Here is a 13,715-nt window from a genome sequence, read left to right as displayed (position 1 = left end):
AAAATGTTATGCGTCAATAAGATTCTCTTTCTTTCTCCGCAGATCACGGTGTTCAGGATCCAAGAACGAGCAGAAGGCGGGGAAGTACAGGAGCTGGACCAGGTCATCCTGACAGCACTGTTCCGGGCACAGCATCTGTCTCCCAGCGAGCAGCTGTCTCTGGCTCTGACATGGAACAGGGTGGACATCGCGCGGTCGGAGATCTTCGTGTACGGGCAGGAATGGCCGCCAGGTAAGGATCTCAACGGGGATAACGATGTTCATGATATAGGAACAGATGGTGGTGAAATGGAGATGGACTAAGTGATCTCAACATCACTGTTCCGGGCACAGCATCTATCACCCAGCGAGCAGCTGTCTCTGGCTCTGACATGAAACAGGGTGGACATCGCGCGGTCGGAGATCTTCGTGTACGGGCAGGAATGGCCGCCAGGTAAGGATCTCAACGGGGATAACGATGTTCATGATTTAGGAACAGATGGTGGTGAAATGGAGATGGACTAAGTGATCTCAACATCACTGTTCCGGGCACAGCATCTATCACCCAGCGAGCAGCTGTCTCTGGCTCTGACATGAAACAGGGTGGACATCGCGCGGTCAGAAATCTTCGTGTACGGATTCGAACCCAGGACCGCGGCTTCACAGACAGGGTCACTACCCACTAGGCCAGATAGGTCGTCAAATATTCGTGTACGGACAGGAATGGCCTCCAGGTAAGGATCTCAACGAGGATGACAATGTTAGTGATTTAGGAACAGATGCTGGTGAAATGGAGATGGACTAAGTGATCTCAACATCACTGTTCCGGGCACAGCACTTGTCACCCAGCGAACAGCTGTCTCTGGCTCTGACTGGAACAGGGTGGACATCGCGCGGTCGGAAATATAAATAAATAAATAAATATTATAGGACATTTTTACACAAATTGACTAAGCCCCACAGTAAGCTTAAGAAGGCTTGTGTTGTGGGTACTCAGACAACGATAGATATAATATATAAATACTTAAATACATAGAAAACAACCATGACTCAGGAACAAGTATCTGTGCTCATCACACAAATAAATGCCCTTACTGGGATTCGAACCCAGGACCGCGGCTTCACAGACAGGGTCACTACCCACTAGGCCAGATTGGTCGTCAGATATTCGTGTACGGACAGGAATGGCCCCCAGGTAAGGATCTCAACGAGGATTACAATGTTCATGATTTGGGAATAGATGGTAGGGAAATGGATGGAAGGAATTTCCTCTTAATTGTATAAAATTACATAAGTACCTATACTCTAGTGTACGCACTGGAGTATATATGTAACTTTAGAAGAGATTTGTATAGCTAATATAATAAATATTAAGAGAGATTTAGGACACATAAATAAAACTTTAAAGTCAGCGTCATTTTGAATTTATAAGACCATCTTTGTTTGTATCTATTCGTGTGTAATTTCATTCATATTCATTTCATTCACCTTTAAATTGAGACCTGTAACGAACTGGAATATTGCTTGTAAATTATTCCACCAAAATGTGTCCTAAAATTGCTGTGGCTAATGAAAATTTATCCGACGCCAGGGAATGGACACTAAATTGGAATAACCGTGGCGCAAACACCTGAGGCGCCGGGGCCTTTGAACAAACAAACATACTTGTTAGCACATAGTAAGGGCAGGTGAAATTAGGTTATTATTATTTCAATTAGGGATATTTTTTTTATAAAACCAATACCTACGGAACTGAAAGACTTGATTATCTACATTTATTCGGAAAGAACCTTGTTCATTTAACATATTGTTGTTTCAAAAAAAAAATCAAAATACATTTATTTCAGATAACTATGATCCATACATGATAAATTTAAATAAAATTACAAAAACAATAATAATCACACATCACAATAATACAAATAAATTTTAAAATACAATAAAAATAAAAATAAATAAAATAAGGGCCAGATGCAGAAGGCGGTGATCTTGGACACGGCGCGGATAGTCCGCCGGTTCCTCTCTCTGCAGCCCTGACCACCGGCAGCTTGGGCCTTGCCCCGCTGCTGGCGGCACCCTAGGTTAGGTTTTTTTATAATGTGTTTATATGTATTTTGTATTATTCTTGTAAATGTTTTTGTATTTTATTTTTATATCCATATTATAAAATAACCTAACTTAGAGAAGACAAATAAATAAAGAGAATAAAATAAAATCACACATTATGTATAATTTTATAATCGATACCTTAGTGCATTTTTGACGCGACGATGGAATATACTACCCAAAAAGTTCCTTTTTTGCTTCGTAGCGATCGGACACCGGTCGCAAGTTCTAGTCTTCGCATGAGGCGGCGAATTTTTCCACTTTTCTTTCTATATGAAAATATGTAAGCTTTTTGTTGTGTATGTTTTATGGAATTTTATTCTGAAATAAATTATTTGAATTTGAATTTGAATTTAACTTTTTGGAATAAAACATTAAATCCTTTACTCTCGAACACCGGTTGCACACGACCTTCACGGCCGCGTTACATGAACTCCGGTTGTTCGCCCCGCCATGTATGTCGCCAGCTGCGAACTTTGCTTTCAGAGTTCCGCCGTAAAATAACATATTATCTTTGGGGTTTATGCTTTTTGCAGAGCTTAACCCTATTCCACGCTTTGCCAAACTACAAGGTTTTCCCAAAATCACTAGACCTTATAAAACAAAGTCCCCCGCCGCGTCTCTGTTTGTGTGTTTCTATGTTAGTGATAAACTCAAAAACTTCTGAACGGATTATCATGCGGTGTTCACCTATCGATAGAGTGATTCTTGAGGACGGTTTGTATATAATTTGTTAACCCGTGCGAAGCTGGGGCGGGTCGCTAGTTTTATATAAGGGCACAAATCTCTCAGAAGTATACTTTCAGAAATAATGAAGTTTATATTTTTCTATTTCTATGAGGCGTTGTTTAAATTATGTTGAAATCAAAGATGACATGAAAATACATCAAACACAAACGTATCCATAATATGAACAAACTTCTGTATTTCCTAGATATAAATGCATTATTAAATAATTTTATTTGCGATCTTAATGTAGTGAAATATAAGTAAAAATACAAAAAATCTATAAATAATTCCAATAAAACTTAACCTACACTAAGCCTAAAATAACCCACCCTGCATCGTACCTGGCTCAAAGGTCCCCATAATGCCTGCAGCATTCCCCCGCTGAACTGCTATGGAGACCTGTTGAACCAAGTACGACCCAGAGCGAGGATCACCACATCTCTCCCGCAAACGCCGGCCTATTTCCCCAAAAAGTCGGCGAGCTTCCACTCCCCACGGCCCCGCTGTCTCTAATGCATTATTTGTAATATCATTTAATATATTACATAATTACTTATTGAAATATATACAAACTCGTTAATCGATATTAAACTTTCGTGAGACATATTTTGAACTGTCGCCAATAGCGACTAAAAATTCAAGTAAGTTAAACCGTTGTCGTCTAAACAGTTTAAACTTGTTAATCTAATACCTTTAAACGAGCAATTCTTGTTTATTTATTTATTTATATATATTTCGGGGATCTCGGAAACGGCTCTAACGATTTCGATGAAATTTGCTATACGGGGGTTTTCGGGGGCGAAAAATCGATCTAGCTAGGTCTTATCTCTGGGAAAACGCGCATTTTCGAGTTTTTATATGTTTTCCGGACGAAGCTCCGTCACCCAGATATTATCAACAATATCTCATGTATAATTTTAATAACATTCAAGTTTCTAACGCAACGTTAATTAAAACCGAGCAAAGTTAAACAGGTTTACATAGATTTCACACAATGGAACCCTAACTCACTTTGCATGCTTCGTCAGCCTACAAAGGTTCCAGATGAAATGATAAAACTTTGGCATCAGGTGTCTTAGCAAGCGAATTTGGAGGAGTCACTTGTTTTGACGCTACTATATAACAAATGGAACCTTGTTAACAAAGAGATAAGATTGAAAATGCTGTAAATTCCTTATTTTATATCATAAAGTACTGGAAGACCTTATTGAAAGAGACAGAGGGAGTGAATTGGCGTGAGTTGGCTGTTTCAAGGAAATTTATAGGTAGAGAGGAACATTTTGAGATAGCGTACCGTCATAATACGGGTGTAATTTTTTAGATGATACAAGATGTGTAGACGTGACTGTACTCACTGTAAGCAACTTTTGTTATGAGAGCTACCTTGAAATAGCGAAATAATGATAAGTGTGGCTACCACCAGTTTGGCACTGACATAAACGCCATCAACATCGCCATCGCCATGCGAGTGTGAGGCACAGAAAGTGAATTACATTCTCGATAGCGTAAATGTCCGTTTTGACACACTGTCAGTGACTCATGGTACGGGCTCTGGTGTTCCATGGAATATGGATAGGTATAGGTACTAAAGTTATTCAAGAATGTATGGAGACCACTATTTTGTTTGTGATATCAGTTACCTACTGCTATAGTAAAAGTTGATTACCTATAGCAATGAGTTAAATCGCGTACCTATATATATTACGAGTATGTTTCGTAACCAAATGCTCATATAAAACTTTGCAATATTGATTGATCAAATATCAAGAAATTTTTATTTGATAGAGTTGGGCAATGTCGCCTCAATGTTACCGTTACCTAAACTTTGAGGGACTATTGTTTTTAATTAAAAAAAATATGGTTGTCTGTAAAGTCGGTTTACGGACGATAATTTTGCGTGATAACGTCATAAGAAAACATTGATGAAAAATTGCATACTGTTATACGTTACCATGGAGATCTGTCCACAACGTTACTATGGAGATCTGTCCACAACGTTACACTTTTTCGTGCATGCTACCGGTGTTCATTGATTTATTAACACGTTATCACGTCAAAAATACCTACTTAACCTTTCATACTCATTATTTCGATGACCGGAAACTACCGACTCACTCATTCAACCATTCAGTTGAATAAACTTGATTGGAAATTCATATGAATTATTGAATATGAATCGGCTCCAATATTTAATTATTGCCTGAAAAAGCAACGGTCTGTGATAAATATAAATGATGTTATGGATACTAGGTACTGTATAAATCACTGACTTAATATAAAAGAAATAGACACACAAAGCAGAACAAAAACGTCAAGAAATGTGGATCCCAGTGACGTTTCGCACCATTTGCATTGATGATAAAAACGCTTACGTAAATTTTGAGTCAAGATAAATGTTTCGTACAGAAAAGAACTTAATGTCGTAAGCATTAAGTGTCAAATTTGCAAACATAAGTACCAACACTGTTAAAAAATTTAGTCCGATGGCACTAAACGTAACGTATTTACGTCAAACAACGTCAAACGAGAATAATGAACGAATAGAGTCACTTTGGTACACTTTAATATGTATTACTGTACAGGAAAACCAATTGAAGTAATAAATAAAACAAATTTAATTTAATCGGGAGCTCAAATAAAATTAATTCGTGGTTCAAATTAAAACAAATTAAATTTTTAATTCGTAAGTATACGTCTTTAAATACTAATTTCCTGGAAATAAATTCTACTTATTAAATAACTGTGTATTTAAGATCTACATTTACTCATAGCACGGGTGCACGGGGACATTTAGGTACTGATTGGATTTTTTTTATAAAGTCTAAAAGTATAAAAAACTCCTGTGGTTGTCACTTTGTTCAGACAGGTTTAGCATTTACAGTTAGTCGATATAAGCCCTTATTGGTGGTGTATATGTCGGAAACAGGGAAATGGGCCGACACACAAGTGCCGTTTTGCCTTGTTTAAAACTGCATCACCCCTATCTCTTGCTATAATTAAATAGCAGTCCACTTTGCACGTCGCATAGCTTTTCTTGGAAATCTTGAATTTAAACATAATATTATTCCTTATGAATTCCATATAAAAATATAAAAAATTATTGACCTCACATCGACTCATTAGATTTTTGTTCCTTGACATCCCTTCTTTGCTTCTTCTTTGGTACTAACAAATTAATTTATTCAAAACCATAAAATTACCGCCAGATTACATAAATTATGTAATGCTATCCAAAGAACTAACCGAAAGAAATACATTCCATCCTTTTTCCTTGTTTTATCATTGTTATTTTTACATATTTTAACGGCACATTTCGTAATTGTTGACAACTTCACATTTGAGCGTTTCAAACAAGACTAAACGAAAAAGTAATGCATGATCTGTTTTGACATTACTTTTGTGGGGCCATTTTTGGCGGCTGATTGGGTATCCAGTTCTTTATACTACATCAATGGTATAAATAAAAAAAGTAATTATAAAATATACTATCCAACTGCGTTAGGTATGAAAAAGATCATATATCTACTGAAAATAAGTAAATAACTTGACAGTATTTATTATTTATAGGTATACTAGCGAGCTAGCGACCCGCCCCGGCTTCGCACGGGTTAACAAATTATACATAAACCTTCCTTAAAAAAACCGCATCAAAATCCGTTGCGTAGTTTTAAAAATCTAAGCATACATAGGGACAGACAGATAGCAGGAAGCGACTTTGTTTTATATTTATACTATGATTTTGTTTTATACTACCTCGATTATTTACTAGTGATACATAATAAATAATCGAGATAGGCTAGGTGCATTATGCCAGTGTATAATCAAATATTTAAATACCATTCGCAAATCACAAACAATCACCAAGGTCCCCCTAATTTTAACAAGTTTTCATTCCTAAGAAATTGCAAATAAAAGTGGTTTCAAATTACAAATTAATTATTAAGTGCTTTGCATCTTAAGCTGGAAAATATTATTGAGAAACCAGTTAAGGAAATCGTTCAAAGGCTCCTGAAAATTTGCGGCAAGTTTATAATAACTTCTGAATTTTCATTATTAAACAGTTTGGTATTCTCAACGCTAGCGCGAGCACGAGCGCACTTTGGTACGAGAGAGACAAAATGATTACAATGACATAAATAACGGGTTACGATGAGACACCACGAGACGATCATAGCATTTTATTATTAAGTACCTATACTTGGTCAACCAGATCTTGACAGTAGAAAAAGGCGGAAAATTTGAAAAATGTAGGCGCGAATAGATATCGTCCCATAGAAAATTTGAATTTCGCGCCTCATTTTACTGACAAGATTTGGTTGACCATCTATACCTACTCAATTTTTTGTGCGCGTAAGCTTGTTTTTCTACTCCCGTACTTTTATTTGTCATTTAAAGGGTCGTGCACACATGTTTAAACCTTATAGGCTTATCTTTGACCTTATAGTTGTCAAGACAAGTCTTTAGTCTATTCCCCAAAAAAGCATTTGTGCATACACGCAGTATCTTGCTGGCACTTTTTCGATAGTTCGTGTAATGACCACTTAAAAAATATTGTATGAAATACATTGTTGCCAAACTTATTTTAAATGTCATCTCTGACAAATAAGTGAACCATAGGCATGTTTTTTTTTTAATTTCATTCATTATTTCATTCATTCATTCATTCATTCATAGGTAGAAGTCCACTAGATGACATGAAAAATATTTGTTAAATTTACAATTTTATTACACATCCATACATCAAAAATGATTTGCGTTTATATGTGTGCGCGGCACGTCTGTACACGCGTCATTGAGTTTCTGACGGAATCCTGACGGAATCTCAGTAGAGCGACTTACGCACACATTCATGTCGCGGCCTGTCGCGGGCGAGGTAATCCGAATCGGGGCGGGGCGGTGCGTGTCCGTTCTGTATGATAATACTATTACTTATTCTGTGGTATCGCTGAGGCCAGTAACTGTGACCTCTTATACTTACCGGTTTGTCTGAGTTCTTGACTCGGTATGAGATTACAATCAATCAAAATTATTCTCTAAAGTTAGAAAGGAAAATCGTTTAAGTGCTAATTTATCCGTACAAGAGATACGACAGATAGCGACTTTGTAGATATTGTGTTTTAAGATGTTATTAACTCATTATAAACGGACGAGAGTTTATTTTAAGATATACTCGTAAATTAAAAGTTAATTAAATACCGAGTAGAGTCTTTAAAAATTTTACGTATTAATTAGAGTAGGTAGGTACCTACCTAGAAAACCTACACTTAAATCTGTATGTAGCATGGAAAGAATTGAAATTGGAATTGGAATACGAGTAGGCTAGCGATTATTTATTTACTAAGGTAGAAGTCTAGATTTTGGTAGGAATCTGTCTACTGTGCGAGACCTATAACAAATACACATAATTATCATATATACATATTCTAAGTAACGAATATTGGAAGAACATTTGTAATTGCCATTTCAATAATTTTAAACTTTGTGCCAAACAATAAAACCAGATAGAAATTAGTCAATATAAATCAAAAACCCCTTATCCTTTGACCCGTAAAGATTGAACCCCGCAAATTTTAGATTTATGACCGGCAGCGGTCTACGAAAGGTTAAGAGTAATTAAACGTATAAGGACATATTAAATATATTACAAACGGGTCACTCACGATTTTAAGTCGAAAGCGCTCGAAATGTTTCACTCCGTACCGAGAAGTATCATCAAGAGCTTGCGATGGCGGTAACGGATCGGCTCAGACTGCGGGCCGCAGCCCTCCGCGCCCGATCCGATCTCGGATCGGTCGGATCCGATGGCTCGGATGTCTGTGTCTCACGGAAGTTTTGTAATTAAGTATAAGGAGTTTAATGTAACACAGATGTTTAGTGTTCCAAATAAAAATTAGTCACAATACAAAAGCGTTCTATAATAAGAAGCTATTAAAAGATTCCATTGATTACATCTTCCGAGTTCACAAAGTTGTTATTTTCAAGTAAGAACTTTAAAATTTATGCACGACTTTGTAGCGTTAACTTTGTTAGGCAGGCGTCATAAAGAGACAGGAAAACAACGTAATTAGCGAACTTTGGAGCCCTGCTTTTTAAATGTTAAATTAAGTTAAATACACCAATCAAAAGCTTCTGAAAGTGTTAATAAGAAAGACGTTCAATTTATCACCAGTGCATATTATGACTATTTAATTGAAGTGACTAAATCTTGTAAAATGTATTTATTTTTGCTACCTAAGCGTAAAGATCACCTGCTTATAAAATATAAAGTATTACTATCGTTAGAGAAAAAGTTAGGTAAGTAAATAGATTGTTCCAAATGGGAGGTTGAGGTATTGATTTCCAGCTTTTACGAATGGATTTCTCAAATCTATTTAGGTATACCTATCATTTAATATGTAGCTGCTGCTTTTCCGTCAAGTAAAAAACTTAGGTCTTGCATATATCTCTGATAAATACTTGATTTATGTATAGGAAACAACCCTTTTAAATCATGCTATCTTTTCCCAGGTGCTCTGGACGAAGCCATGATGCAAGCCCTGGAGCACGACCGCATCGACTTCGTTAAGCTCCTGCTAGAAAATGGTGTCTCCATGCGCAAGTTCCTCACCATCCCTCGGTTGGAAGAACTGTACAACACCAAGAGCGGGCCCAGCAACACACTACGGTATGTAGCAACAGTCTGTACATGAACCGTCTCCATGCGCAAGTTCCTCACCATCCCTCGGTTGGAAGAACTGTACAACACCAAGAGCGGGCCCAGCAACACACTACGGTATGTAGCAACAGTCTGTAGATGAACCGTCTCCATGCGCAAGTTCCTCACCATCCCTCCCTCCCATCCCTCGGTTGGAAGAACTGTACAACACCAAGGGCGGACCCAGCAACACACTATGCGGCGGTATGCAGGGAACTGTTTCATCTTCTGATGCTATGAAACTATTAAGATTCTTTTCTTGCGAAGTTTATATTTTAAAAGCCGCATCACAATCTTTACGTCAATAGTTATTGTCAGCAAAGCCATGATGTTCTAAAGTATGGCCGCAACGATTTAAATTCTTGCTCTTAAATAGCATCTCCCTTGTAATAAATATGTGACTTTATTTTATCAAAACTGAGATTTCATATATAATAATACATTTAAAGAGAAAATTCAGTTAAGAAAAGTCACCGTACTGGTCCCTTGTACCTGATTTTTTTTTTCAAATCCAAATTACTCTTTTAATTAAACTATTGATGAATAATGTCCACAGGTACATCCTGAGAGACGTGCGGCCACATCTTCCGAGGGGCTACGTGTACACGTTACACGATATAGGACTTGTGATAAACAAGCTCATGGGAGGTGCTTACAGGTGAGTGCTCAATGAAAGTTCTTCGCTGTTTAATTTACACAATAATAACAGTGGTCCTAGAAATGTGCCTTGCGGAACACCCTGAGCTATTCCTAAAAAAAAAACATATAATAGGTAGTCTAGTTTTCCACAGATGCCTCTCGGTTGTACGCAATGACCTATTTCAATCAGAATAATTGTAGGTCCAATTAGGAAGTAAATTCTGGTATTAACATAATAAACGATCCATTAAATAAAATTAGCATATCACCATTTGCATAATCTTCAACTTGACTGGAACATAATTAGAAACTCTGGATTATAATAGTTTATAGTTATACTAATCAATTCTCAAATATCTACAGTTCAATGATTCAGATATTTATTTTTATATTTAAAAATTCGTGGAAGACAAAGACCTTTGCCCAGCAGTGGGACGCCATAATTAATACCTATAGGCTAGTAAAAAAACAAAACCATATGTAAATCTAACATTAAACATTCAGTCCATTAACAAATTAACAGATAATCTCGTATTACATTCCACAGTTCATATTTGTAGTTCGCAAATATAGAAAATATGCTATACATAAAGTCATCTGTCCATTAGCTTGATTGAGCGACCCCGCAAATGCCCGCTGCACAATGTGGCTTTCTCTAATGGACGGGGAGCTTAAGGCCACGAACACCGTGAGTACTCTAAGCCGAGGTTAGAATGAAAGGCAGAAAGGCATGAAATGCACAATAGTCAAAATGTAAGCGCGTTTAAAAAAAAACCGGCCAAGTGCGAGTCGGACTCGCGCACGGAGGGTTCCGCACCATCAACAAAAAATAGAGCAAAACAAGCAAAAAAACGGTCACCCATCCAAGTACTGACCCCGCCCGACGTTGCTTAACTTCGGTCAAAAGTCACGTTTGTTGTATGGGAGCCCCATTTAAATCTTTATTTTATTCTGTTTTTAGTATTTGTTGTTATAGCGGCAACAGAAATACATCATCTGTGAAAATTTCAACTGTCTAGCTATCACGGTTCGTGAGATACAGCCTGGTGACAGACGGATGGAAGGACGGACGGACGGACGGACGGACGGACGAACAGACGGACGGACGGACGGACGGACAGCGGAGTCTTAGTAATAGGGTCCCGTTTTTACCCTTTGGGTACGGAACCCTAAAAAAAGAAATGTTTAGAGTTGGACCGACAAAGTATGACAATGTCATTATTAATGTCAAGTTTCTATGAAATTTTGGCGTTTACAGTGACACTGCCTCCCTTTGTTCTGTTCGAATCCTTGGAAAATTAGCTAAGACGGACTCACTGCCGTATTCGAACTTCAAGATATTACAAGAGACGACACGTACTAGATCCATTCTAGATACGTTATAGTTTCGATTTCAACTAGTTCTCTTTTGCAGCGCAATTCGGGCAACCAATGTCACTTTTACGATAGATCGTGTTAGATATCTATTAGATGTGAATAAGATCTCTAAGTAATATCTTCTGGAAATCGTTCAAAAGTATCTCCAGAATCGCGGAAATGTCAAATTTGACAGGTTAGATCTTAAACATAATAATATCGTTATCGTACTTGGCGATGTCTAATAGATATCTATTACAAAATCCGAATCGGGCCCTCTGTCTGTAAGATAAATTATGAAACGCTCTGTCAGCTATAGTGAAGCCATTTTTACTTAGGTGCTTACCCTGAAAAGAGCTAGATTTTAATATTCGTTCTTTTAGGGTTCCGTACCCAAAGGGGAAAAACGGGACCCTATTACTAAGACTTCGCTGTCCGTCCGTCCGTCCGTCCGTCTGTCACCAGGCTGTATCTCATGAACCGCGATAGCTAGTCAGTTGAAATTTTCACAAATGATGTATCTTTGTTGCCGCTATAACAACAAATACTAAAAATAAAATAAAATAAATATTTAAGGAGGGTCCCATACAACAAACACGATTTTTTTTGCTCTATTTTTTGTTGATGGTGCGGAACCCTCCGTGCGCGAGTCCGACTCGCACTTTGCCGGTTTATATATTTTTTATAATTCCCAGAGAAGGAAATGCCAGAGAATAAATAAATAAATGAACTCACGATCTTACCCAGCTGTTGACTGGGCAAATACCCGCTACAGTGTGGCTTTATCTAATGGCCGGAGGCCCCGAATAACACTGAGGATGAACATAGAGAAAAAAATACATAGAGTGCTCACTCCATACATCAGTTTTAGTAGCAAAAAGACTATTAGCATCTAGCATCGAGTAGCGGAACTATCAGACTATCAGTACTGCTGATAAGACAATAGATGTGATGTGGCCACCGACCGGAAAGTCTTATGCTGTTGAGATAAGACTTTCCGGTCGGTGCTACATCTATTGTCAAGTAGCAGTACTGATAGTTCCGCTACTCGATGCTAGATGTCGACACTGAAATTAATAGTCTGAACTGATGTATGGAGTGAGCACTCTATGTATTTTTTTCTCTATGGGATGAATGAGAATGGCATTACCTCAAGTCTCAAACGGGGGTCGGACTAGAAGGCACAGAAAGTAATAAAAAAATAACAAACCAGCCTGCGCCACAGAATAAATAATAGTACTAGGTACAGAAGATTCACTCTCTAACAAAACGCGTCTGTTACGATTACGACAGATAAGACCGCTAGGTGGCGCAAGCGCCACGCGCGACATGGCTAGCCACCAAAATTGGTGTGGGCCGCATGTGCTTTTAGCGAAGTGATATTATTCTAATATTAACAAGTAAAAAACAAATCGGCGGTTGGCGCTTACGCTATTATTAACGCCACTCCAATATTATTGGGGCGCTGTGCAACGTAAGCGCCAGCGGCCATAAGGTACCTTTTACTATGGAACGTCACAAATATTTAAAACATGTAGGATAGCAGGCGGGCTAATGTATAGGTGATTTGACATTTATGAGAACTGACGTCACTTTTCTGTGTTTTTATTTTACTCCATAGTGATCATCGTTTGAACAGTTTGAAAAAAGTATCTCATCATATTCGGAGCGACGGAGCGACGCGACATCATATTCGCGGAGGATATTTCGTACATAAGTTCCGAAAAACTCATTGGTACGAGCCGGGCTTTAAACCCGCGACCTCCGGATTACAAGTCGTATGCCCTTACCGCTAGGCCACCAGCGCTTCCTGAAAAAAGTATCTAATTTGACTTATCAAGTCCTTATACCTTTTATTTTTCTTGGTAAAGTTTTGCCAAATATAAAATGTAAGAAAATGAACCTAGACAAAACCTAGTAACCTAAATTACATGTCAACGGATAAGCTACAGTAAACCAAAAACCAAGCCAAGGTTTTCTAAGTTAGTCTAAATTAAACTCGTCCTGATTACACCCAAGACCTAATGTTGCGTGCCTAAGCCCTTATCAACGAGTAACTTTCGCAAACTCGCATCTGCTATTTAAGTGTGTTGAAACTTGTAGCTTAGTGCAACGTCTTAGGGTTGAGTTTGAAAGGATCTTTTTGGTATCGGCCACCTTGTGGATGTTAACGGAGGTTAAATCCCTGTTACTGGTCTTCCTCCCCGATTTA

The 13,715-nt window shown here is 37.8% G+C and overlaps 1 protein-coding gene across 1 annotated transcript in view; it reads left to right on the top strand.

The window, feature by feature from the left end:
* The window catches only part of LOC134655107 (transient receptor potential cation channel trpm), a 301,664-nt gene that overhangs the window by 253,092 nt on the left and 34,857 nt on the right, over positions 1–13,715 (top strand). Inside the window, exons 10-12 of the mRNA XM_063510569.1 lie at positions 43–232; positions 9,322–9,478; positions 10,065–10,166. Of these exons, the coding sequence (XP_063366639.1) occupies positions 43–232; positions 9,322–9,478; positions 10,065–10,166 (449 nt within the window). The remainder of the gene's footprint in view (positions 1–42; positions 233–9,321; positions 9,479–10,064; positions 10,167–13,715) is intronic.

The sequence above is a fragment of the Cydia amplana genome, chromosome 16 (genome assembly GCF_948474715.1).
Source record: "Cydia amplana chromosome 16, ilCydAmpl1.1, whole genome shotgun sequence".
NCBI lineage: Eukaryota > Metazoa > Arthropoda > Insecta > Lepidoptera > Tortricidae > Cydia > Cydia amplana.
This window is presented reverse-complemented; position numbering and strand designations above follow the sequence as displayed.